This window comes from Zootoca vivipara, chromosome 7, assembly GCF_963506605.1.
Source record: "Zootoca vivipara chromosome 7, rZooViv1.1, whole genome shotgun sequence".
Classification (NCBI taxonomy): domain Eukaryota; kingdom Metazoa; phylum Chordata; class Lepidosauria; order Squamata; family Lacertidae; genus Zootoca; species Zootoca vivipara.
The window spans coordinates 52,496,243-52,519,912 of NC_083282.1; the positions used below are offsets into that span (position 1 = coordinate 52,496,243).

General features: G+C 42.7%; 2 protein-coding genes across 3 annotated transcripts; one reads left to right on the forward strand and one right to left on the reverse strand.

Annotated features, from left to right (window-relative positions):
- The first annotated feature begins 87 nt into the window (after nt 1-87).
- FANCE (FA complementation group E) lies at nt 88-14,424 on the forward strand. 2 transcript variants are annotated; one of them, XM_035122921.2, is made up of 11 exons: nt 88-3,402; nt 4,536-4,783; nt 5,976-6,633; nt 7,402-7,446; nt 7,613-7,672; nt 8,745-8,888; nt 10,645-10,768; nt 11,311-11,386; nt 12,447-12,513; nt 12,919-13,044; nt 14,290-14,424. In XM_035122921.2, exons 2-11 carry the CDS (start codon nt 4,560-4,562, stop codon nt 14,404-14,406), a joined length of 1,641 nt encoding a protein of 546 aa, XP_034978812.1. In that variant the 5' UTR covers nt 88-3,402; nt 4,536-4,559; the 3' UTR covers nt 14,407-14,424. The 2 variants fall into 2 exon arrangements, with proteins under 2 accessions (XP_034978812.1, XP_034978813.1); XM_035122922.2 differs by having other exon boundaries at nt 88-3,233.
- A 2,048-nt stretch (nt 14,425-16,472) lies between these two features.
- Nucleotides 16,473-23,430, reverse strand: LOC118089556 (uncharacterized). The gene is made up of 7 exons (XM_035124354.2): nt 23,373-23,430; nt 21,817-22,212; nt 20,281-20,691; nt 19,290-19,338; nt 18,622-18,725; nt 17,749-17,804; nt 16,473-16,727 (listed from the first exon to the last, which is right to left on the reverse strand). The coding sequence occupies exons 1-7, from the start codon at nt 23,428-23,430 to the stop codon at nt 16,473-16,475; spliced, it is 1,329 nt and encodes a 442-aa protein (XP_034980245.1).
- Nucleotides 23,431-23,670: the final 240 nt, after the last annotated feature.

The following is a 23,670-nucleotide window of genomic DNA, read 5'->3' on the forward strand; positions in this document are numbered from 1 at the left end:
CTTGTTAAAACGTGTTGTAGTGTATGAACACAAATATATTCAGTTTTTTTCCTATTTTTTATAGTATCCTGGTTCCCCCCCCCCCCCGAAAAAAATTTATTGCAATGCACTTCTCTAGCTATATGACTGTCAGAATGGTAACATTTAACACTGCTAGGCATAGGGGTATCACTCTCTTGGCCTGTGGAGAAAGTTCCAAGGAGTGCAATTTTAGTGCCGTTCAAGCAACATTCCTAAGCATGCAAACTTGTCAGTGCATTCTCCAATCTGATGTAGTCAATAGAGGCTGCCACAACCCTGAAATCTTGAGTCCAGAGACTTGGTACTTCCTTCTAATGTAAGATGTTTTGTTTCCCTGAAGGCCACCTATGCTTTTGGCTGATTAAAGCCTGTTCTCCCTGCTTTTTCTTATTTTGTGACCGCCCTCCATAAATGAGTGACTATTTGAAAGATATAAAGGCTTCAGCTTACATCAGTATCTGGGTTCTTCTAAGATGCTTACATTGACACTCAGAATGTTTAAATGCTGAAGAACCATTTTCTGTCCTCCATTGTGTAGGCAAAACATGTCCTTGATTCTTTGCAGTAGTACTAGTGAGATCACTGCGGTACTAAATTACAGCACTCAAACCCATGACATAATTTGACCCAAATAACTCTAGCAGGTTTTGTCCTGGTTCATGCAAAACCGGTTCCAGTGAGGACTTCACTAAGGCTTACAATACTTGTTTGGATAGACAAGCTGTAAATCACACATAATTAATTGTGTCAGGCTACAGTACTTGAGTATGACGGCTACCAAGTCCTGCCTTGTGGATGTACTGAATTTGCTCCGATTGAAATTTTCCCTGTTGGAAAGCAATCCCATTTTATCTGTCCCCCAGTTATGCAGAAGATGGGCTAGGCTGTATGTGGAAGAATTTAGTTTCTAAACTTAAGCAAGTGGTGAAAGCATTTGCTTGGCTGAGACCATGAATCCCAAGGATTTGTTACTGCAGGATTTCCAAGATTTAGAGTTAGAAAGGAACTGCAAGGGTCATTTTGTCCAATCCCCGTCAATGCAGGAATCCTGCCCACAGCCAACCCTGGATGGGCTTGAACCACCAACCTTCTGGTTAATTGCCAGATGCACTGATCCATTGCACCACAGGAGGGCCCGTATATAAGCAATGTAGGTTATTTTCACTGTAATACATTTTGTTGATTTTAAATATTTGTTTTTCAGTTTTTTAAAAGCATTCTCTTGGTGTGTGTGTGTTGCCTCTCCAAAACAAAAAATAAGTGAAACAGAATTACATATGAGTAAACATACATGAAACAGGAATGTGTATGATTTAAAGTTGGGTTTCCACATGATAACTAATCTCATGAGGACAAACTAGGGAATGGCATTCATATGTTGAAAGGGAGAATTAAAATCTTGCATCAAACATAATCTTATTTAATTAAGGATGTGCACAATTGTACGCCTGCTCACAAAATCAGTGGGACTTTGCTGCAGAAAGATGCATAGTGTAGCACTGTTGGTGTCCCTTTAGATGTCACATTAAGGGACACTCCTTGAAACTGCTATTGTGCGTGTATAGGAGAAAGACAGCATAATAAGAAAATTTTATTGAAAACACCAACACGTCACCTAACTCTCGTACCGGTATATATTCGTTTAGAAGGCAAGGTTTTTTGCTGAGAAGACATGGATAAATGATTGCAGTTACAACCACTTTCTGCTCGAGGTAGTTTCTGATTTGCACACAGAAAGGGAGGTGTATTGTTACATTATAGGCTCTTCCCAAAATGGAAAAAAAGGCAAATGTACCCCTAGAGATAGAATGTTTATAATTCAAACAGCAAACAATCATTGCAGTGGGTATTAAATGCCACAACAGCAAATGCTTCTGCAAATGATGCCTAAATGAACGACGTTACAAGCTGAGTAATTATTGCTGGCACCTGAACTACTGAAGGCCCTGGTCTGTGTTGCTACATGTTCACCTTACGCCTTGCAGCAGTAAAGTCTCCAGCAATTTACTGAAAAATCTCATGGGCAAGTTGGGGAGCTCTGCCTTTGGGGGGATCCAAATCCCAAGTTTTGTTGGGCATGTGCCAAGTAGGGTGCAGAGCAGGGTTTGGGGGCTTGCATGAGGCAATGCCTAGAGTTATGGAGAGTCGCGACTGAGCAGGGTGGCCCTCCTGCTTAGACGAGCCCTGGCATTAGTTTGACTCTTAACCAAAAGTTCTCCATGCACAACATAGGCCAGGATGCGGCTTGTGTGTCTCCCTTGCGCCCAACTCCAGCTCTGGTGCAACCAGAAGCCTTCGGTCCCCGCTGAGCCGCAGGTAGGTAGCTATACACTGCCAGGGCACTCCCCTGCAGTTTTAAATCACGACGTTTAGAATTGATTCACAAATGCAACATTAAAAACACACAGCAAACAAAGGCAGAGACCTCAGGCAAAACATAACTCTTAGACCAAGGGTGGCCAACTCCCAAGAGTGCGATCTACTCACAGAGTTAAAAACAGGCAGTGATCTAGCCCATTTTGGGGGGTTCAGGTTGTTGAGCTTTTTTAAGGGAGGAAAGCCCATTTTTAGGGGTTCAGGTCAAAGTTGTTGAGCTTTTTTAGGGGAGTCAAAGTTGTTGAGCTTCTTTGAGGGGAGCCAGTGATCTACCGGTAGATCACGATCTACCTGTTGGACGTGCCTGTTAGACCATCAGGCAAAACCCCTGGCAGAATAAAAGTTTTTTTTATTTTTGTTTGCTGACTTGTGGTTCCATTGTGCGTGGATAGTGAACTGCATTGGCATTTATTATTTTTTCCTATCATGAAATAAGACCAATTAGAGCAGGAACTCCTTTTTTTGTGGGGGGGAGGAAGGTTTTCCGTTGTTTTCAATGGTTAGCTCTCGGCTCCGCCCCGGTGGAGAACTAAAGAAGGCGGGTCTCTGCAGCGGAGTGAAGTACCGTATTCTTTCACTTTTTCTATGGGCAGCAGAGGGAATTACTCTTTCGCTTTTCCTATCTCTTGGGGCCGTGATACGCCTGCTAGCCCCGCCTCCCTCCCGCCGGATTGGACAATGTCTGATCACAAATAGAGCGCGGGAAGGAAGACGAGGAAGGCGGAGGAGAAAGTTGCGGGGACTCCGGCCTGCGCACTTTCCAAAGAAGCGGCTCGACTGGGATGCAGGAGGGACGCGTCTCCTAGCAGGACTTCGCCCGGGCCACACCGGTAGAGGTAGCCACTGCGTAGTTTGATCCTTTTCTCACTTCTCCTAAGATTCAGTTCCATGGAATTCTGTGCGGTTCACACCCAAATGTGCACCAGATTGCAGCCTTGCAGCGCGATCCTACTGTGCGTGTCTCCTCTGAAGTAAGCCCCGCTGTGCAATGGGCCTCCTCCCCAGGTAAGTGTGCACATGCTTACTCAAAAGCAAGTCTTGCCGAGTGCAATGGAGCTTACTTCCAATAAAGTGCATAGGATTGCAACCTCCATGCCTGCTGCGATTGGACTTACCTTTCCGTTGGACGCCAGGGGAACGGAATCTTTGACCAGGAAAGCGGTGCCTCTGCTATGGGGCTTCTCTCACTCGGGCAACAAAGCAAAAAAATGCAGTTTAAAAGATGGTGTTGGTTACTGCATTACTCCCCCCCCCCCCATTATGCAACCCAAGAGCATGTATGTTTTAGTTGAGATTCCTGCATTGCAGAGGGTTGGACTAGATGACTCTAGATGCCCTTCCAACTCTATGATTTTATGATCAGGCTCGCTCCAGCAAGAACAGAATAGTTTTACTGTTCTGGGAGTGTATGCTGACAGGAAATTATTATTTTTGTTGGTTTGCTCATTAATAGCTTAGCAGTCTTTATGGGTAAGTCCCATGGCTCTTGGAAAGATGAGGAAACTGTCAAACCCCCAAATTTCTAGAATGAGTTTCTCTTGAGGAATCACAGCTTTTCATTTAATGTTTGACAAAGACAAATACTTGGTGGGAAATACCTTGTAGCTAAGGATTGATTGTGGTCAGTCTTGAATGTGTGTTTGTGTGTGATATATAAATGTTTTTGAGCACGTGCAGAGTACAGTTCTACATCACTTAGGAAGCATAACTAGTAGGGCTTCTGCAGACAATGGTAGTGCTTTCTTTCTTTCTTTCTTTCTTCCTCCTCCTCATTTCTTTTCTCTTTTGTATTTTTCTAGTATATTGTGAGCCTGCAGACAGATACTGTACTAGTTTATCTTGTACGTACAGTGCTTAGAAAATGTTAAGTACTTTCTAGGTGAAATATGGAACATGGTAAAACCTGTTCTATGAGTCCCGCTGTTGTGGTGCATCTAGTTTCCTCCCACCACTTGTGATGTGTGTTATTATTACTTACAAAGCACTTAATATTTTCTAAGCACAGGATGACGATTTAAGGATGAGCTGTCGATTGTGACAGAAATACTTGTCTGAAAAGCTAGGACTAGACCAGGTGACTCTTGGGTTCATCCCAGTTCTGTTGTTGATTTGTTTTGTATGCTTTTTATATTCATTAGAGCTTGATCAACAGTGCTATCAACATGGATCGTCCGCCCGTTCCTTGGTTGCAACGATTTGATAAAGCTTCTCGTCTCCTCCTCTGCACACTGAAGTCTGGGCATTGGGGGGCCCTGGCTGCTTTCCGTACTCTTCAGCGCTCCCTGTCTGGGCAAGAAGCAAGGCAGGGCTTCAGCTGGTGGACCTTCACAGAGATTCTGTGTTCTCAAGAGCCTGTCCTCACAGGCTCTGAGGAGACCCTCACCTTGTGAGTTGCTCAAATCTCTCATTTAAAAAAGTATAGGATAGTGTCCTTATAGAGCAGAATTATTTCAGGTCTTAAGAACCCCAATCATGCAGCGTCTGACACTTGCTTCAGTGATGATCCAGTAGGTTGTGGGAATTGCTCGGAACCAGAAAAGGTTGTGTATTCTTCCCCTGCTGATTTTAGCTTCATATAAGGCAACTTCATATGTTCATATAATACCATATTTTATGATGTCATATAATGGCTGGGTCTTGTTCCTCCCTTTCCCCCATAGGTGACAGAAAAGCATACATCCAGAACATGCTAGAAAGTGACTATATATTGAGGGGAAAGGTCTACTCACAACAGAGAATGTATTTTACGGCTGGGATGGGGAACCTGTGGCCTTTCAAGTGCTGCTGATCAAATTTTCACCATTCAGGCTGGGGCTGATAGGATTCCAGCAACAACTAGAGGGCCTTCAACAACAACTAGGAGGGCAACCAAAATGGCCAAAGGCCTGGAAACAATGCCTTATGAGGAACGGCTTAGGGAGCTGGGTATGTTTAGCCTGGAGAAGAAAAGGTTAAGGGGTGATGTGTTAGCCATGTTCAAATATATAAAAGGATGTCATATAGAAGAGGGTGAAAGGTTGTTTTTTGCTGCTTCAGAGAAGCGGACACGGAGCAATGGATTCAAGCTACAAGAAGGAAAATTCCACCTAAACATTAGGAAGAACTTCCTGACAGTAAGAGCTGTCCGACCGTGGAATTTGCTGCCAAGGAGTGTGGTGGACTCTCCTTCTTTGGAGGTCTTTAAGCGGAGACTTGACAGCCATCTGTCAGGAATGCTTTGATGGTGTTTCTTGCTTGGCAGGGGGTTGGACTGGATGGCCCTTGTGGTCTCTTCCAACTCTATGATTCTATGCCTCAATTCCCCCACTTTGTTTTAGGACCAGATGTTCATAATTCAGTTGCCATCATATGGATATAAAATCCCAACATTTTATAACCCCAAAATAATAACAAACATCGTAAGACTGGTGGAAACCATTAGCAATAAAGCAACAGTAATAACAACATTCAACCCAGTATAATGTCACATAATACTGAGGTGTGCTGCACGTTGAGTTATACTTCCCATGTTACTATAGAGTTATCATATTTCCCTGGTGATGATCTTGCTCTTTTTTTCTTCCAAATTGTTATTTCAGAAAACCGTTGCTGTTGCTGCTTCCAGTGTTGTGCCAAAGAAACCTCTTTGCCCTGTTGCTTACAGTACAGTCTACAGTGCCAGAAGCATGCCTCCAACACCTACTTCAAGCTTCTAGACAGGATCCCAGCCCTGATCTATGGGTGCAGAGATTGAGGGATTTTCTGCAAGTGAGGGTGCAAGAGAATAGCTCCGTAATGCCAGCCCTACTATCTGATTCATGTCGGCAGCAGCTGAAATATATTTGCCAGAAAGTTAGTTGCGGCAAACCTGAATTAGAAAGGAAATTAAGTTGGTGTGCTAAACCGGCAAGTCCTTACATAACATGGACTGGAGGTGCTCCTGGTTCTGTGCCTCAGATAAGGGAAAATAAGGAAGTAGCTGAGGAACCACTGGATCCTGAAGAAAAGGTGCTGGAGAAGAGGTCCAGACTGGAAGTTGAATTGAATGCAGAACTTTGTGAACCACGTGGTCTAATGCAGGGAGTTGGAGTTAACACAGGGAATGAACTCATGATGGAGGTGTCTGAGAATGAAGGTGTTCATAGCACAAGCAATGCTGTATATCAAAGCTGCCCAATGGAGGAAGCAGAAGAAGCAAAAGTTGCCATTTGGAGTCCCCAACAGGGCACTGCAGCCGAGGTCCCTGATTATATCAAGGTAGGAAAAGCTCTTAGATTTTCTTCCTTCTTTGGCAAACTAGCAGTGCGAACATGGAACATAAGTCCTCCTTACCAGGAATGCTACACAAGTCCCTTTTATCCTCTGTGGGGTGAGCTCCCGTTGCTCGGTCCCAGCGCCTGCCAACCTAGTAGTTCGAAAGTATGTCAAAGTGCAGGTAGTTAAATAGGTACCGCTACAGCAGGAAGGTAAACGGCGTTTCCGTGTGCTGCTCTGGTTCGCCAGAAGCGGCTTTGTCATGCTGGCCACATGACCTGGAAGCTGTACACTGGCTCCCGGTCCATGGGGTCACAAAGAGTCAGACACAACTAAACGACTAAACAACAACAATAACAACGAACTGAAATGGTCAGCCAGCCACCCACCCCACGATAAAAGTATTTTATTGATCTTTGCAAAGCGCTGGCAGGACTTTGGTTGATGGCTATTCTAGAAATGGAAACAAAAAACAAAACATATGTATCTATATCCACGAGGGATGCGGGTGGCGCTGTGGGTTAAACCACTGAGCCTAGGGCTTGGTGATCAGGAGGTCGGTGGTTCGAATCCCTGCGACGGGGTGAGCTCCCGTTGCTCGGTCCCAGTTCCTGCCAACCTAGCAGTCTTTTGTTTATGAATTTTGAAACAGTATAGTGTTATAAAAATATTGTCAGTATATTATTAGCCAATCTGTGGCTTGTTGCTGTTCAGAGTGTGCAACTTTCTGAAGCACATAAACAATTTAAACATTTTTCTCTTGTATTTTAGGACCATGTACCAAAACTAAAAGAACTTCTAGAAATGCAGTTTGATGTAAGTATTTGTTACCGCATTTCTGCTTGGGGCAGATGCCCTGGCAGACTTCCTTATATACCCCTTGAATAAAGTTCTGTTCAGTTGGAGTAGTTTCATTTTAAGGAGAAGCAGATTCATACCGTGCCTTTTTACATTATCTGTGTTCCCCCCCCTTGACTTTTAGCTTTCTGATGGGATCGCTCCACCTGAGCTACAAGTTTTTAATGAATGTACTCCAAGCCAGGTTAGTAGGGCAAAAATCAATGTAAGTAATTTACAGCCTGGTCTTAAGTCTGTAAATTAAGTCCCATTTAATGCATCTATTGTTTTTTTAAAAAATATTGTCCTTATGCCAATTGAATATTCACGATGTATGTCTTATTTACTTATTTAAACCATTTATATACTGCTTTACTACAATCATCTCTAATTGGTTACAGTTGCCTCTAAGTGCTGTGCAATAAATACAGTACAATACAGAAAATGTTTTTTTAATTGTTAAACTATAAAATTAGATTTCAGTTAAAATGCCTGCTGAAATTAGAAAGAAAAAAATTCCAGGGAGGGAGTCTGTCTGACCTCAACAGGAAATTAGTTTTGCAGAATTGGGCCCACAATACTGAATGCATGACTCCGTTTGGATATGAGCTGTGCACCCAAGCAGTGAAATACCACTAACAGTGACTCCCCTGAAACCTCAGTGATCTGGCAGGGATTCGAGAGATTAAGGCAATCTTTGAGGTATCCCAAATTGTTAAGGGTCTTGTAAATTACCGTATTTACTCGAGTCTAATGCGCTATTGAATCTAATTCACACCTCAATTTTCAGAATCTTGAAACACAAAAAAAGTATTAAATGTAAATGCACCATCAAATCTAATGTGCACCTTAATTTTTGCAATGTCATTTGGCCAAAAAAGGTGAGCATTAGATTCAAGTAAATACGGTAATACAAGTGTGTGGGCACTGTATGGGCAACTGGTGCAAGCAAGCTTTTGAGCACCAGAGTTATGCGCTGGCAATCATTTGTCCCCTTCAACATTCTAGCCACTTGTTGTTTTTTGTGAGGGTGGGGTGGTTTTAATATTTTATGCAAGTTTTTATTTTTTCCTGTATCCATTGTAAGACACATTATTCCTATTATTATTACTCTTACTATTAAACGGCATTTAATAAATTTAATTAACTAACTCACTTAGTCAGACTCCTTCCCAAGTAACTATATTCCCAAACCTTGCTGAAACCAACCTGCCCAGGTACAAGTGATATTTGGGGAACAGACTATTGGGTAATATTTTGTGTCTTCTTTCCTTTAGTTGGAAGTTCTGTGCTCATTACTGCAGCTCTCGGAGTGCCCAGACAACAAACTTCTGCATTTCTGCACTTGGTTAGTCGCACTCTCACCTGATCTTGGCTATAGTAATGCAGCAGTTCTTGCTGAAAAGCTCTTTCTACCTCGGGTAAGTACTGAGAATATAAATCGGATGAAGAAGAAACCTCCTTTCCTTTGGCGGAAACTTCAGAGGTTTATTGATGTGTCTGTTTGACTTCTGAAACGTTCGACTTCCAAAGCACGGCTTCAGATTGGCTGGAGGAAGCTCCTGCAGCCAATCGGAAGCCCTGTCGGATCTTTGGCTTCCAAAAGAACATTTGAAAACCAAAACACTCACTTCCGGTTATCAATCGTTCAGGAGCTGGAATGTTCAACTCCCAAGGCATTCAGGAGCCGAGGTATGACTGTGTTGTTGTTGTTGCTGTTGCTGCTGCCATATTCTATGTTTTTTAAAAAAGCAGTTTATTTAGTAAGTAAGGGGCAAAGCAAACCTACCCTACAGTTGGGAGAAGCAGAATGGAGTGGCATGGCAGATTCACTGTTACGATCACATTAGAAGCCTACTGCTTGTGTTGCCTAGAGCTGGCGCAGCGAAAGGGCTGAGGGACCTGCGTCCCAGGGATACAAAGTTGTCAGTGCTCCATGCTGAAAAGTCCCGTTTGGCGGCTTTTTATTGACAGTAGTTTTTTACCCACTAGGACAGAGCCCCCAGAGTGGCCTGTAGAAAGGTGACTATGCGCCACCCTAACTCCTCTCCCCATCCTTTAACATTGGGAAGCTAGGACTGCACTCCCAAGTGAAATTATTTGGCCAGAAACTATAACACTATTGTACCAAAATTGGGGCTTGCAAACATAGTTTTCATTTTTTAATGAGTGGCAACTACCCTGAAACCTTATACTCCACAGTACTCCGAGTGCAGGTGTCTATGAGGATATGAACGTTACTGAAAATACTTTGAGTAAGTGCAGGACTGGAGCTTGCTAAAGACCAGTGAGCGATTCTATCCTCAAATAGCAATAGGGTTGCAATTATTTTTGGTTCTACCAGGGCCAGCCCATCCTTGAGGCAAGGCATGGTGACCGCCTAAGGCAGCAGGATCCACAAGGGCAGGAGATCTGGCCTCCAAGAAATGTATTACCCGCTGTTGCAGCATTAGCTGCTGGTCTCTTCTCAGCCTTGTAGATCTTCACTCAGCCCTTTTTCCTGGCAGGGAGTGGGGCGCCATTTTGTGCTTTGTCTCAGGTGCCAAAACATTTTGTGGTTGGCCCTGGGTGCTACTGATCTGTAAATGATGGGACAATGATCACCAGTACAGTGATGCCTCGCAAGACGAATTTAATTTGTTCCGAGAGTCAATTCGTTTTGCAAAGAATTCGTCTTGCGAATCGCGGTTTCCTATAGGAATGCATTGAAATTTCTTTTTTTGCCCATAGGAACACATTAATTAAATTTCAATGCATTCCTATGGGGAAACTGCGATTCGCAAGACGAATTTTTCGCAAAACGAATTCGCCTTGCGAGTCACCATCAGAACGCAAGACGCATTCTTCTTGCGAAAAATTCATCTTGCAGGGCATTCGTCTTGCGAGGTACCACTGTATCCCTATTATCCATAACTTGAGTTCTCTATCCTTCAGTGGAATAGCGGAAGCAGAGCTCCTGTAGACGTGTTTCGCATTTTGAGCTTCTCATCTTGTATGACATGTTGCCATCCAATTTTAAATGCAAAACAACCTGGAAAAGGTTGTCTGTTTTTCCCATCAGCCTCTTTCACTCTTCGCTCAAACAGAATTGTAGCTGCTTCTGTATCCCCAAAGTATGCACGGTTGTTGCTGCTGATGGTGTATCTAACAATATTATCTCCCTGTGCTGGCCTGTAGGTTCTCTTGTTGACTGAGCCACCTTCCTGGCCTCTCACAACTGCCCTGATGATGTTCTGCTCCAAATATTCTCGCCCAGTCTGTTGTAACTTGATTTCTTCAGTTATACGGGCTCCAGTAAAAGGTGAGCTTATTTTGCCTGAGCTTCTGTTTGTAGAGGTGGCATAAATTCTTCTCTCTAGTAGGTTGGGCGGTGGCATGATTAGAGAGGAAAATGGGACCTCTAAGAAACAGGGTGGGGTGGGTACGGACATGTTCTGGTAAACAGAACATGAAAAGGGGTGGAGGGCTCAAGAGCTTATCGAGGTTCTGAGCAGGCTCCAGGAGATAACAGAATGTTGAGTATCAGTTGGAAAGGAAAATGGAAAGGGCTGGAGGGAGAGAATTGACCTGCTTGTACATCTTTACTGCTTGCGACAGGGGTGGGGAAACTGTAGCCCACAGGTTCTAGGCAGGCTGGCACTACATTTTAAAACTTTTTTAAGAATCAGAACTACTAGCAGTAAAGTACAAGGCACTTGTGAATCACCAGCCTCTGGCATTTAAGAAATGAACAAATAAGAATGTCCACAATTTAGCTACATCATCAGATTTCTGAAAGCAAAGTTCTCATTAGCCCCTTAAAAATATACAAAATGCAAATTTTTGATATCTTTGCTTTTGAAGGCCTTGAGCAGATGAAGCTGGTGTGCAAACTAATTGAGGAGTGTTTGGAGCCTGAGTATGTGAGGCTGGTGTTCAGGTAAATTCTCCTGGTGTAAAATGAAATGTAATATTGGAATTGCATGAAAGAGGATTTGATTTCCAATGACGGGAACCCAAATGAGTGTCAAGGTGTTGCTACCTTCCGATATATGAGACTATATACTGGGGAAGTTTCTGTTGGACTCCAACTTCCATCAGCCCCAGCTAGCATGGCTGGTAGCCACAAATGATGGGAGTTGTAGTCCAACATCTAGTGGGCCATCCTGTGTCTTCCCTGTGGACCTTTTATTTTTATATGTTTTCTAGGACTTAGATCAGGCATAGGCATACTTGGCCCTCCAGATGTTTTGGGACTACAACTCCCATGATCCCTGACCACTGGTCCTGTTAGCTAGCGATGGTGGGAGTTGTAGTCCCAAAACATCTGGAGGGCCGGGTTTGCCTATGCCTGACTAAGATTAAAGAAACCTGGGTTGATTAATAAGATGTTTTTAAATCAATGAATAGTGATAAATTTGCATATGACTAAAAATCTAGTTGAGCAGGGGAGGAGTATACTTTTGTTTGTTACATGGCACATGCATGTCACAGGAGGTGCAATCTTAGAGGCATTCTGTCCTTTGTGAAAGTTAAGGGGCAGCACCTAAGATGCTGCCTGCCACCTCCAGTTTTCATTACTTACATTAAACATAAATTTTATCAAAAGATTGTTGTTCATTTAATTACAGATGCTCTTGAGCTGTTTTTTATCCATTAATCAAAGGTTGGAACCCTAATGCTGCACATCTTCAGCTCCATAGAAGAGACCTGAAATCTTTTCAGTACTGCAATATTGTTATTAACCACATGGCAATTAACATATTATTGAGTCAGGAAATAGCCTTAGTGCTGGCATAGGCAAACTCTGGCCCTCCAGATGTTTGGGACTACAACTCCCATCATCCCTAGCTAACAGGACCAGTGGTCAGGGATGATGGGAACTGTAGTCCCAAACATTTGGAGGGCCAGAGTTTGCCTATGCCTGCCTTAGTGAGTGGCATAAAGACTACCCCAATATAATTTTGTTATCTTTCTCCCTCCTCTGCCTTTCTTTGCAGCCATATTATAGAAATGCCATGGTCAGAAGATCTCCTCGTAGCTGTGCATTCTTTGCTGGGAAGACAGGTGACTACGAATTTAAGTCTTCCTGTGCTTCAATATAGAATTTACTAGTTGCATAGCAATGGAGACTAGAATCTATTCTCTCCAAACTAGCATCTTGCCATTTCTCTGCTGCCTGCATTTTTGTCCCTTCTCTTGACAGCATGGTGTGTGCCTTTGCTGAATGTGGTTGAAGTAAATGCCAGCATCTCAAACTGTAGTGCAAATCTAGTTGTGATACTAGTTTCTTTTAGTGTCTAAGGAAGCCTCTGTCTGAGCAACATTTTACTGTCCTAGTGCTAATTCATTCTTGGCCAGTATGGCTTGCACTGAGTCTATCTGAACAACTAAAATGTATGCAAGGGCAATTAATATTTAGGCTGCCTCTCTCTACCCCTTTCCCCCTTGTTTATCTTCTCCACTTTTCAGGTACCGTTATCCACTGAGCTCTTCAACATGTTGGTCTTGAATCTTTGCCAGATGGCTCAAGAATTTGCCACATCAATGCATTATGCAAATCTGGTTTTGACGGTGTTGACCAAATACCAAAGCAATGTGAGTTACTTGCAACAGGCATTTGAAAAGAGATGAAAAATGGCAGCTTACTTTCTTAAATAGTTTGTGTTAGGATCTCCTACTCACGAGTAGGACCCTGGCAGAGACACATGCCCGACTAGCATGTCCTGGTCGATCATTCGGGAGCCTCAAAAACGTTCTTCAGCCCGAACATCACAGCAACTGATGCCCACTGATATCAGCACACTCAGGGATCCGCAGGGTGTTTGCAATTGTGTAACAGACCTCAGCAACTCAGCATTTGGCTAATCTATTTTATTTACATATAAACACACATGGAGCACTGCAACATGGCTCCCTCTCTCTAAAGCATCAGACAGCAAAGAGAAAAAACAAAGGACAATAGTCCTACTTCAGGAAACACAGTAACACAAACATCCTGTCTTCGTCACTTCCCACTGTGGAATCAAAACACAGTCATGTGATAGACAACAATCCCATAACAGCAGACACGGGGAATGAATCTTCAACAGTTTGGGCATTAGGCTGAGTTTACAAGAATTAGTCTTACAGTATTATTATATGGTTCTCTGCATGAAAAGTATGGTTGTTTTACTGTATGTGGGCAGGGTGGTGGCAGAGGTTGGGGCAGAGAGAAAGGGGTGGGCGATCCTCCATATGTTTTCTTTGCTGAGTAGAAAACCTGGTTGAAAAAGCCGGTAAGACAGAACCAACTTAGATAACCTTGGCGCTAAGACATAGTAGCAAAATAGTGATCCCCACTCCCAGGTTCTTGGGGAGTGTGGCACCACAAGGTGTGACTTTCTTTTTATTAATGCATGATGGGAATACACATGTTGGGTTTGGTCAACTAACGTTCTTTGAATTCAGTGATATGCAAATAATCATAGACCACAGTCAGTACACCAATCTGAAATTAAACGTACAAGTTTGCATAAACCCTCCAAGATGTGCAGTAGCTATCCATATGAAATTGATGCCTATATGAAATATGTTTGAATGTTGCCAGAGTAGTGAGGTCCTCATACCATTGTGGAATAGATAGACTTTGAGCATGGAAGATTGGACAATCACTAAGTCTCTTAAGCGACCATAAGGGCTTGCAAAATCTTTTTTTGTCCTTCCAACTTGTGTGCTTACCATAGACAATCTAGGCAACTGGGGCAGGGCATAAGAGTGGAATCAACCTGGATAAATGTAGCAAAAGGGTTATGGGTTTTTACCAGCATGCGCTAAGCAGCTACATTTTTTCCTCCTTTTTAGATTACATTGGCCCATCAGCATCACTTTTCCTGTGCTTTGGACCTCAACAGAACAATTTTGAAGAAGTCTCTTCAGGCTGCACTGAAGCGAGTGACTTCAAATAAAGAGGAAACCTGAGTTCCTTTCCTGCGTGGAATAATGCTAGAAGGCGACCTTTCTTCTCCATAAGATGGAGAAGACTAAAGACTCATTGAGAGGCTGAGGAATCAGAGATGACCTGTGTCTTTTCGACTGTTAATTCTTACTCTTGTCTTTCAATAAGATGTGACTTTACAAAAAATGCCAGCTGAATTTGTCTGAACAAATGGTGTGCACATTGTCTTGGAGTGTACCTGACTGCCAAGCAATTTTGCATCAGTAGTTGTGAGAAGTGAAATTTCTTTCATTGCCATTAACACTGGAAGCTCATGCTAATAGGAACTTTATATATCTTTGTCACTTTCCAGTGGCAAGGACGTCCCTCCTGAGAACAACTCCTGCAGTAACTGCAAGGGTTGGGGATAAAGATGCCTCTAGGGTAGTATGAAATAACTGCCCCCCCCCAAAAAAAACGCTCCATAATCTGGCTATTTGTGTGAATTCTGCAGTGACAAATAAAAACCAGTTAACTAATTTATCTTTCAGCATGAAAAGCCCACAAGAAGATGGTCCATGGTATAGTCAGTGCAGTTGTAGTAGTCTAAGTAGCAACTTGAATTGCCTGGTAAAACAAAAACAAAAACTGAACACACCTGAAAGCTGATATTTATTAACTACAGTACATCACTTTTCCAACAAGTTCTGTTGGATCATGAACTGTTTCACACCACTCAGAGAAAAAAACCATGTCAGGAGGCAAAGGCTGGCTGATGCTCTAACTCAGGCATCCCCAAACTTCGGCCCTCCAGATGTTTTGGACTACAATTCCCATCATCCCTGACCACTGGTCCTGTTAGCTAGGGATCATGGGAGTTGTAGGCCAAAACATCTGGAGGGCCGAAGTTTGGGGATGCCTGCTCTAACTGCAGCATGGATTTAGATGTGACCCATGCAACCATTTCCCTCATTCTATCGGGTACCAGCCCACACAAAAATCAGCTGTGACCAAAAAAAGAGGAGTAGAAAAGTATTTGAGGAGACCTTAATGCCTTTGTATGTCTTCTCATGTAATTCAATCAACATAAAGCACTAGACTACTATATCTACTACACTTTTAAGTGTAAGATAAATTGTTCGTTAGGCTTTTGCCCTACAGTTATTGCTTAGGGCCAAAGTAGTTGCAGCAGAGGTAAGTTCTGTATTTTTAAGCACAAAGCTTCCTTTGCCGTGTTCAAAGGCGTGATGGGGATGCAACTTAAGCTTAGCGAAATAATTAACAACAGCAGCAGCAACAATAATAATGGTATTTGTGTACAGGATACTAAACCTTCCTGTCATGTGTCTCCCCACAAGAGCTGTTCACATATTCAAACACTTCCAGTGTTGGAGAAAAAACTGGACCTGTTTACTCTTCTTCCCCCAACTGAAAAAAATGGACGTTTGTGTATTTAAATATACAGAATGTCTGCTGTCAATTAGGTTTGACCTTAAATGTTCACAACTTAAAAGCTAAGTACAACCATTTAACTAGAATATCTCCTGTCCCTTCCCAGGTTTGCGTTAACAGCTGTTGTCCAAATGTTGAGAAAAAATGGTCCAGTGCTTTCTTATACAAAGAGCACTTATTCATACATGCACTGCATGCTATAACTCCTGTTACATTTTTAACAACAGGATTTTACATCGTCCATAGCATGAATGAGAACTCGACTTGGGAGCATGGCACGATGAGAGAGCAAAAGCACATTAGCTTGTTTTTTGCACCCATGCTATTCACTGCTAGAGATAGTGTCTGCTTTCCTGTGCACAGACTGGTTCAAGCAAATGTCATCTCACAGGGTCAAAGCTACTTTCATGGGAGTGCCTGCCCGTGTGAACTGACATGCATACAAGTTCCGGGTAGGCTGATCTAAAAGCCGGTAATAGGTCCACTATCAAGTCTTACAATAATGATTATTAGTCCCAACATTCCTAAGAAGTTAAGGGGGCATTTGGAAAACAGCTTTTAATTTTAATTCTCAGCCAAGTGCAACTTCCACCTTTGTTTCAGATTTAAATTTCACAATCGGAAACATAGAACTCATACAAGTATATCTAGTTTGTCTTTAGTTCTTGTTATGTTGAACCTGAGAAGCAAAGATGATATTTGCATACTTCACAGATCCTGAAGAGATCACACCTGGAGAGCACTCTCCTGGAGATGAAAGCTCACTGGGATGTTTGATGGAACTGGACCTTAGTGGGAACTTCGTGTTGACATATGTCACATCCTCTATCATTGACTTTGGCTTCTTCAATATGGTGTATACTGCGTTTGTTTCTTTGTCCAAAGGATTGTCGGTAGCAGTGCTTTCATGTATCTGAGCATGGATAAGAAACAAAAAGGCTTGGTTTTTTGGACTCTTAAATGCCAGCCTTATTTCACCTCCCATTTTTAGTATTGTGTCTGTATCTGTTAGGGGGTTTCTATCTTTTTTAAAATGTGTAAATACAAACTGGCTCTGACAGACTTCTTTCAAATAAGACAAACTGAACTACTGCTAGAATAAATAGTAATTTTTGTAGTAATACGTTTCTAGCCCAGCAGCATAAGCATTTAAGCTGAAAATGGTTAACAGAAGAATCCTATAATCACATTTCCACTGGGTGGGAGGGGGACAGTTAATTCTGTAGAATACCCATGGCATGCGAGATCTCTGTCCTGGTCTAGAGTCATGCTATATCTATGAGCGTAACTGATTTGGGAGTGAGGGTGGGTGGGAAAATGAATTGGTTTGGTGTCTGGATGGTGAAGAATATAATTTAAAAGCCAAAAACCTTTAAGGAAAGCAAAAACACATACCAGTAATCACATGTAAAAATAGTCCTGCCAGCAGCAAACCATATATAAAAGTATTAAAAATCACCAAAAGATCTTAAGAAATTTAAATGCCTGGAAAAAACAAACACATCTTCACTTGCTGAAAATAATAATAATGTGGGTGCCAAGTAAGCCTGAATTTCCCATAGACCATATAAAATATCCAGTACTGAATGAATTAGTTGTATATTTCTAAAGTTTTCAACATGGCATTCACAGTCAAGGTTACAGCCTGGTTTGCAACTTAATGCTAGGCATTGGGCAATTGTATATTTTCAGGAAATGGATTCATTCTTATCCCCCTGGAAGAGGTGGAAGCTGTAGCCCATATGCCAAATGTGGCCCACGATCCCCACAGATCTGATTACAAAATCTGAGTTGAATGTGATAATCTGGCAAAGCAAAGCATACTTGAAGTTATTTTCCTTTGGCAAATGATAATGCTCATGATTACTATTTTTCCACAGTGGAGAAACTGCCCATGGTCAGATTTTCTCCTAACTTGTGAAGTGGTATCTTACCTGGAATGTTATTATTCTACAGTTTGGGTTATCACCAAAATTCAGGTCATCTGCTGCTATTAAGAAGAGAGTCTCATTTTAGTATATAAATGTGCCTGCCTGTGCGCCACTTCACATGTTAAATTTTTAACTGAACACTAAGACGTAAGTGTACACCTAAAAAATGTGAAGATGGCAAAATGTGGGGATACATTCATCAGACAACTGACTAGTTGCATCTCTTTGTTGAATGTACATTCATTGGCTGCCTCTGCATAATAGGTATGTGAGATGGTTCCGTTTATATTAACTGATTGCTCAAGTGTGACATGGACTCAGTGCAATGGCCTTCTCTGAGCTGTGAAGAAATAGCATCGTTGAAAGTCTTTTGGCCAAACCTGTGGGAAGGTGACTGTGGGAAGCGTAAAAGCTATTGAGTCACATGACTGGATGAATGGTTTGAGATGGGTGGTGATATGCACCCCCCATGCATTCAATGCCCATCATGTCACAGAGTGGTATCCTGTCAGATGTTTTGCCACTTGGTGTGTTTATGCATTGCACAAGCACGTTACTCGTGGAGGGAGTCATGAGATGTAGTCAGTTGATGCTTGTGAATTTCTGCTGAGCAGAGCCTCAAATTCTCTTGCTGTTTGATATATCGTAGAGACTTTTCAGCCTTCATTTAGAAAGGCAAATATTGACATGAAAGCACACAGGCTGCTCAGATGAAGCCATTTAGGTGTGCAATCCTGTCCATCTTTGATGCTACAATACTGCACAATATTCAAATCCAATCCATTCATTTACATCCCTGTCGGGTGCTATTATGGTTATGCATGTAATGAAATCTTTAAAATGGCCGGGCTGCATAAAAACAAAAGAAAATCATACCTCTTGTTTTCTTCTTGATGAGCATTGTGACAACTAATATGAGGGCTGCAATAATTGTTATGCCAACCGCAGTGGAAACCAGGACTAAGACAATGTGGTAAAGTCTGAAACAATCCATAGTGCATTAGTTAAAACTGCTTATAATTAATTACATTTTAAACCTCACTTTTCCTCAAGATGGTGAAAATAGTCTCCTGCTTCTATTTAATCCTCACAATAACATTGTAAGTTAAGTTAGACTGAGGGATATAGTGACTGGCCTAGGGTCATCCTATGGGCTTTGCTAACAGGTACCCAATATATTTGTTAAACTGTCGTTTATATGTACTGTACACAATAAAGTTTGTTTCACTTTCAAAGGCGAAAGAAGCATGCAAAGAGCTCACAGTTTCGTAGCACAGTTGTGCAGCAGAGAAAAGGCACATGCAGACTGCATGTTGGATGCAGATAATCATAGCGTGTTTTTTTGTAGAGGATATAAAAGTCTGGAAGTGCCATAATATAATTATTTGAGCGAAAAGGTCAAATCCTGTAATTGCCTCCTTGTTCACATAAATTTTTGGACCCAACTGCAATACAGTATAGAGCGGTGGGAGGAATAGATACTGTAGCAAACACAAATCCCTAATCCAGATGCCTTTAAATTAAAAATAGTATAATGTTGGTACCTTTGTTCATTTTCACTGGTTTCTGTCGCAGTCCCATAATTTTGTTGCCCTGAAAATAAAGGAAGAGAAATAAGACTTTTGTCTTTATTGTAACTTTTCAAAGGTGTATTCAGATTTTGATAACTTGCCCTTTTTTGCCCCTTATTCTCTTTAGTAAAATGTGAACGATTTATACCAGGCATCCCCAGACTTCAGCCCTCCAGATGTTTTAGACTCCAATCTCCATTTTCCCCGACCACTGGTCCTGTTAGCTAGGGATCATGGAAGTTGTAGGCCAAAACATCTGGAGGGCCGCAGTTTGGGAATGCCTGATTTATACGATCTGAAGAGAAGCCAGAGTATTGTCCCCTTATTAGCATGATAATTAATATGTTAACAGATAACAAAGGCTTCCTGTATTGATCTTTGAAACACTGTCTTTGCAGCTTCCTTTTATGAACACTGATGCTGTTACTATTTGTCTCAACTAAAGAGCCGTTGCCAGGGCCGGCTCTAAGGCAAGGCTGTGTGGCGCCGGGTCGCCAGGGTGGCGCCGCGCGGCTGCGCCCACTGCAGCAGATAGCTGCGGTGGGAAACTGGGCGGGGGGGGGGGGTGCCGGAGCGATCTTCACACCATGGCGCCAGGGTGCCCGATATGCTTAAGACGGCCCTGGCCGTTGCTTTCTTATTCCAGTTGTGCATGTGTTGCCTTGGTGGTGTATCTCAAACTCTGTTCTTACACAGGTCTTACTGATGGGATAATCACATTTTGGGTGATTCCACAGAATAAAAAAAGGTTCTTGAACATTTAAAAAAGTGGCAGGTAAGGGCAAAGGCTATGCTAGAATGCATCTTTCCTTGATAGGCAATTTTTCTTTCTGGAAGAATAATCAAATGTGAACTCAATCACATGCAGACTAAACTGCTACATTCCCAGGGGGACTATACCATCTGATCTAGATCAGTCCTGATCTACCACAGGAACTAGATCCAGTTATCTCCATGTGCTCACCTTTTTGAACAATGACTTTGATTTTTCTTAAAGGGGTGATGTTCAGGCCATCAAGAACCCCAAACCAGTATATTCCCGAATCTTCTACTTGGAGAGCTGATGTGAAAAAAGCAGCACAGCCATTTCCCAGATCCTGTAGCACAAATTTCTGGCTTGGTTCAGAAGTGAGATACTTCCATCCTAGGCCTGAGAGGCTAGAAGGCTCTGTAGGGTTACATTCTTTCAGCAGATCTCCTTTGCACCAGACTGCCTCTTGTTGCAAATATTGCGGTGAACAGAAGCCCTCTATGCTGAGGGATTCTCCTTGCACCTTCATCACCACTTCTAGTCTCTTTTCTGGCTTACTAGGGCTTTTGAGGAATAGAACCTCGGATGTTGGAGGTGAGGAAGTATTGGTAGGTGCAAGAAGGCCTAGGAGAATAACAGTGAAAGTACATACTGTAAAACAATGTTGACCTTCCACGTGCCCATTATCCTAGTACTATAATGTCCACCCTTGCTGTCGGTGGCTCTCTTGAAGTCATTCTCAGCACTGCAACCTACCTACTTCTTTAATGAGTAATGCAGGGGATTAAACTTGATACAATGGGACAATCGCAGAAAAGCTATATCATGTGATCCCTCCGCCCCCTTGTGTCTCGATCAGCCCTGATCTACCACAGGAACTACCATATTTTTCCATGCATAACACGCCCCTTTAAGCAGATGTCTCTGCTTAAAAAGCAGAGACATCACCTTGCCGACAAAGGTCCATATAGTTAAAGCTATGGTTTTCCCAGTAGTGATGTATGGAAGTGAGAGCTGGACCATAAAGAAGGCGGATCGCCAAAGAATTGATGCTTTTGAATTATGGTGCTGAAGGAGACTCTTGAGAGTCCCATGGACTGCAAGAAGATCAAACCTATCCATTCTGAATGAAATCAGCCCTGAGTGCTCACTGGAAGGACAGATCGTGAAGCTGAGGCTCCAATACTTTGGCCACCTCATGAGAAGAGAAGACTTCCTGGAAAATACCCTGATGTTGGGAAAGATGGAGGGCGCTAGGAGAAGGGGACAACAGAGGACGAGATGGTTGTCCCCTGCTACCAACATGAGTTTTACCAAACTGCGGGAGGCAGTGGAAGACAGGAGTGCCTGGAGTGCTATGGTCCATGGGGTCACGAAGAGTCGGACACGACTAAATGACTAAACAACAACAACACACCCCTGTGTATAAGACAACCCCTATTTTGGGTGGCCCAAAATTAAGGAAATGGCCGATTGTCCAATCTTCTGCCTGCTCACTGCCAGCAGCTGGCAATCACTCGCCCAATTGCTGCAGCAACAGCCAATCGCCAGCAGGCCTTGCAGCAGCCACCAATCACCCGCCCAATCGCCACTGACAATCTACTCGTGGCTGCCACCAATCGCCCATCCCCTCTCTGCACTATTTGTGTATAAGCCAACCCTCAATTTTTAGCATTTTTTAATAATAAAAAAACCCACCGTCTTATACATGGAAAAATACGGTAGTTCTAGTTACCTACATGTCCTTACCTTTTCGAACAATGACTTTGATTTTTCTTAAAGGGGTGATGTTCAGGCCATCAAGAACCCCAAACAAGTATATCCCTGAATCTTCTACTTGGAGAGCTGACATGAAAAAAGAAAAACAGCCGTTTTTCAGATCCTGTAGTACAACCCTCTGGTTTGGCTCAGTAGTCAGATATTTCCACCCTGGACCTGAGAGGCTAGGAGACTCTGTAGGGTTACATTCCTTCAGCAGATCTCCTTTGCACCAAATTTTCTTTTGCTGTGAACAGAAGCCCTTTATGGTGAGGGACTCTCCTTGCACCTTCATCTCCTCTTCCAGTCTTCCTGGCTTGCTAGGCTTTTTGTAGACTGGAATTCCATGTGTTGAAGGTGAGAAAGTATTGGCAGACACCAGAAGACCTAGGAGAATAACAGTAAAAATGCACTTCGTAAAATAATGTTGATCTTTCATTTGTCTATTTAATTCAATACTGTGCTGCCTACAATGGCTCTCGGCCAGTATACCTGAAGAAGCATCTCCACCCCCATCGTTCAGCTCTAAGGTCTAGCTCTGAGGGCCTTCTGGCAGTTCCCTCACTGTGGGAAGCGAAGTTATAGGGAACCAGGCAGAGGGTCTTCTTGTTAGTGATGCCTGCCCTGTGGAATGCCCTCCCATTGGATGTCAAGGAAATAAACAACTATCTGACTTTTAGAAGACATCTTAAGGCAGCCCTTTTTAGGGAAGTTTTCAATGTTTGATGTTTTATTGTATTTTTAATATTTTGTCGGAAGCCGCCCAGAGTGTCTGGGAAAACCCAGCCAGATGGGTGGGGTATAAATAATAAATAAATTGATTATTATTATTATTATTATTATTATCCCACCACAGCTGCCTAACTTTTTAAAGCAAACCGGAAATATTGGGGATTGAACTGGAGACTATCTGCATGCAAAATATGCTGTGCTATGTAGCTGGTTCTCAGGTGAGTCAATTAAATTCACCTAGAGATGCAGATGAATCTCTTAACCACAGAGTTAAGGACTTACTCTCTTAGGTAAGTAGACTAGGGGAAAAAACTTGTAGTTGGTGATCATGTGGAGATACCACTCTAGCACTGAGGCACCAGCAGCCCTTCATCATGTTGCAGAAAGCAACAATGGAGTCTTGTGGTACCAGAAGACCCCTTGCCTTTGCTTGCCTTTAAGCACCACTACAGCCTTCCTTTCAATCACATTACATGTCCAGACTCATTCGCTGACAATAGTATGAACTGAAATAGATAATTGGGATTATTTTGGTTCATAAAGAAAGGTGGGGGGGACGACCAGTCTCCCCGCTGTCCGACGCCCACAAGAGAAGTAATCTAGCTAACATTCATAGTCATTCATTTTGTGAATCACTGGGACTGTATAAATGACAGGGAATGTTATTCTATTTAAAAAAACAGGGGGGAAACTTGTTTCTTGTTTTCAAACAGCAAAGAAAGTAACTACAAAACAACATATTACTTTTAATTCAACGCCATACTAGTATGTTCTGTACTGATGGCTATGAAAGGGTGTCTCCCTCTGTGCCTTACCTGTCAGCATCAGCCTTAGCAGAAGACCTGGGAGTCCCTCCATCTTGTAGCTGAACATAGTTTAGGTTGCAGAGCAGTGGATGAGTCAATTTGCACTTGCAGGAAGGAAACAAATGCCCTTTGTCATGGCCTGTTCCTTTTCTTGTCCCAGATTAGCAGAGTTGGTTTGGCACTGTGGGAAGATCTTCTAAACATGTTCTTAATTTTAGTGCTGAAGAGTTGCCCAACTCGGGTTGCGGGCAGTTGCTGTCCAGATGTATCGCACCAGACAAGACAGTGGACTAAGCAGTGACTGATA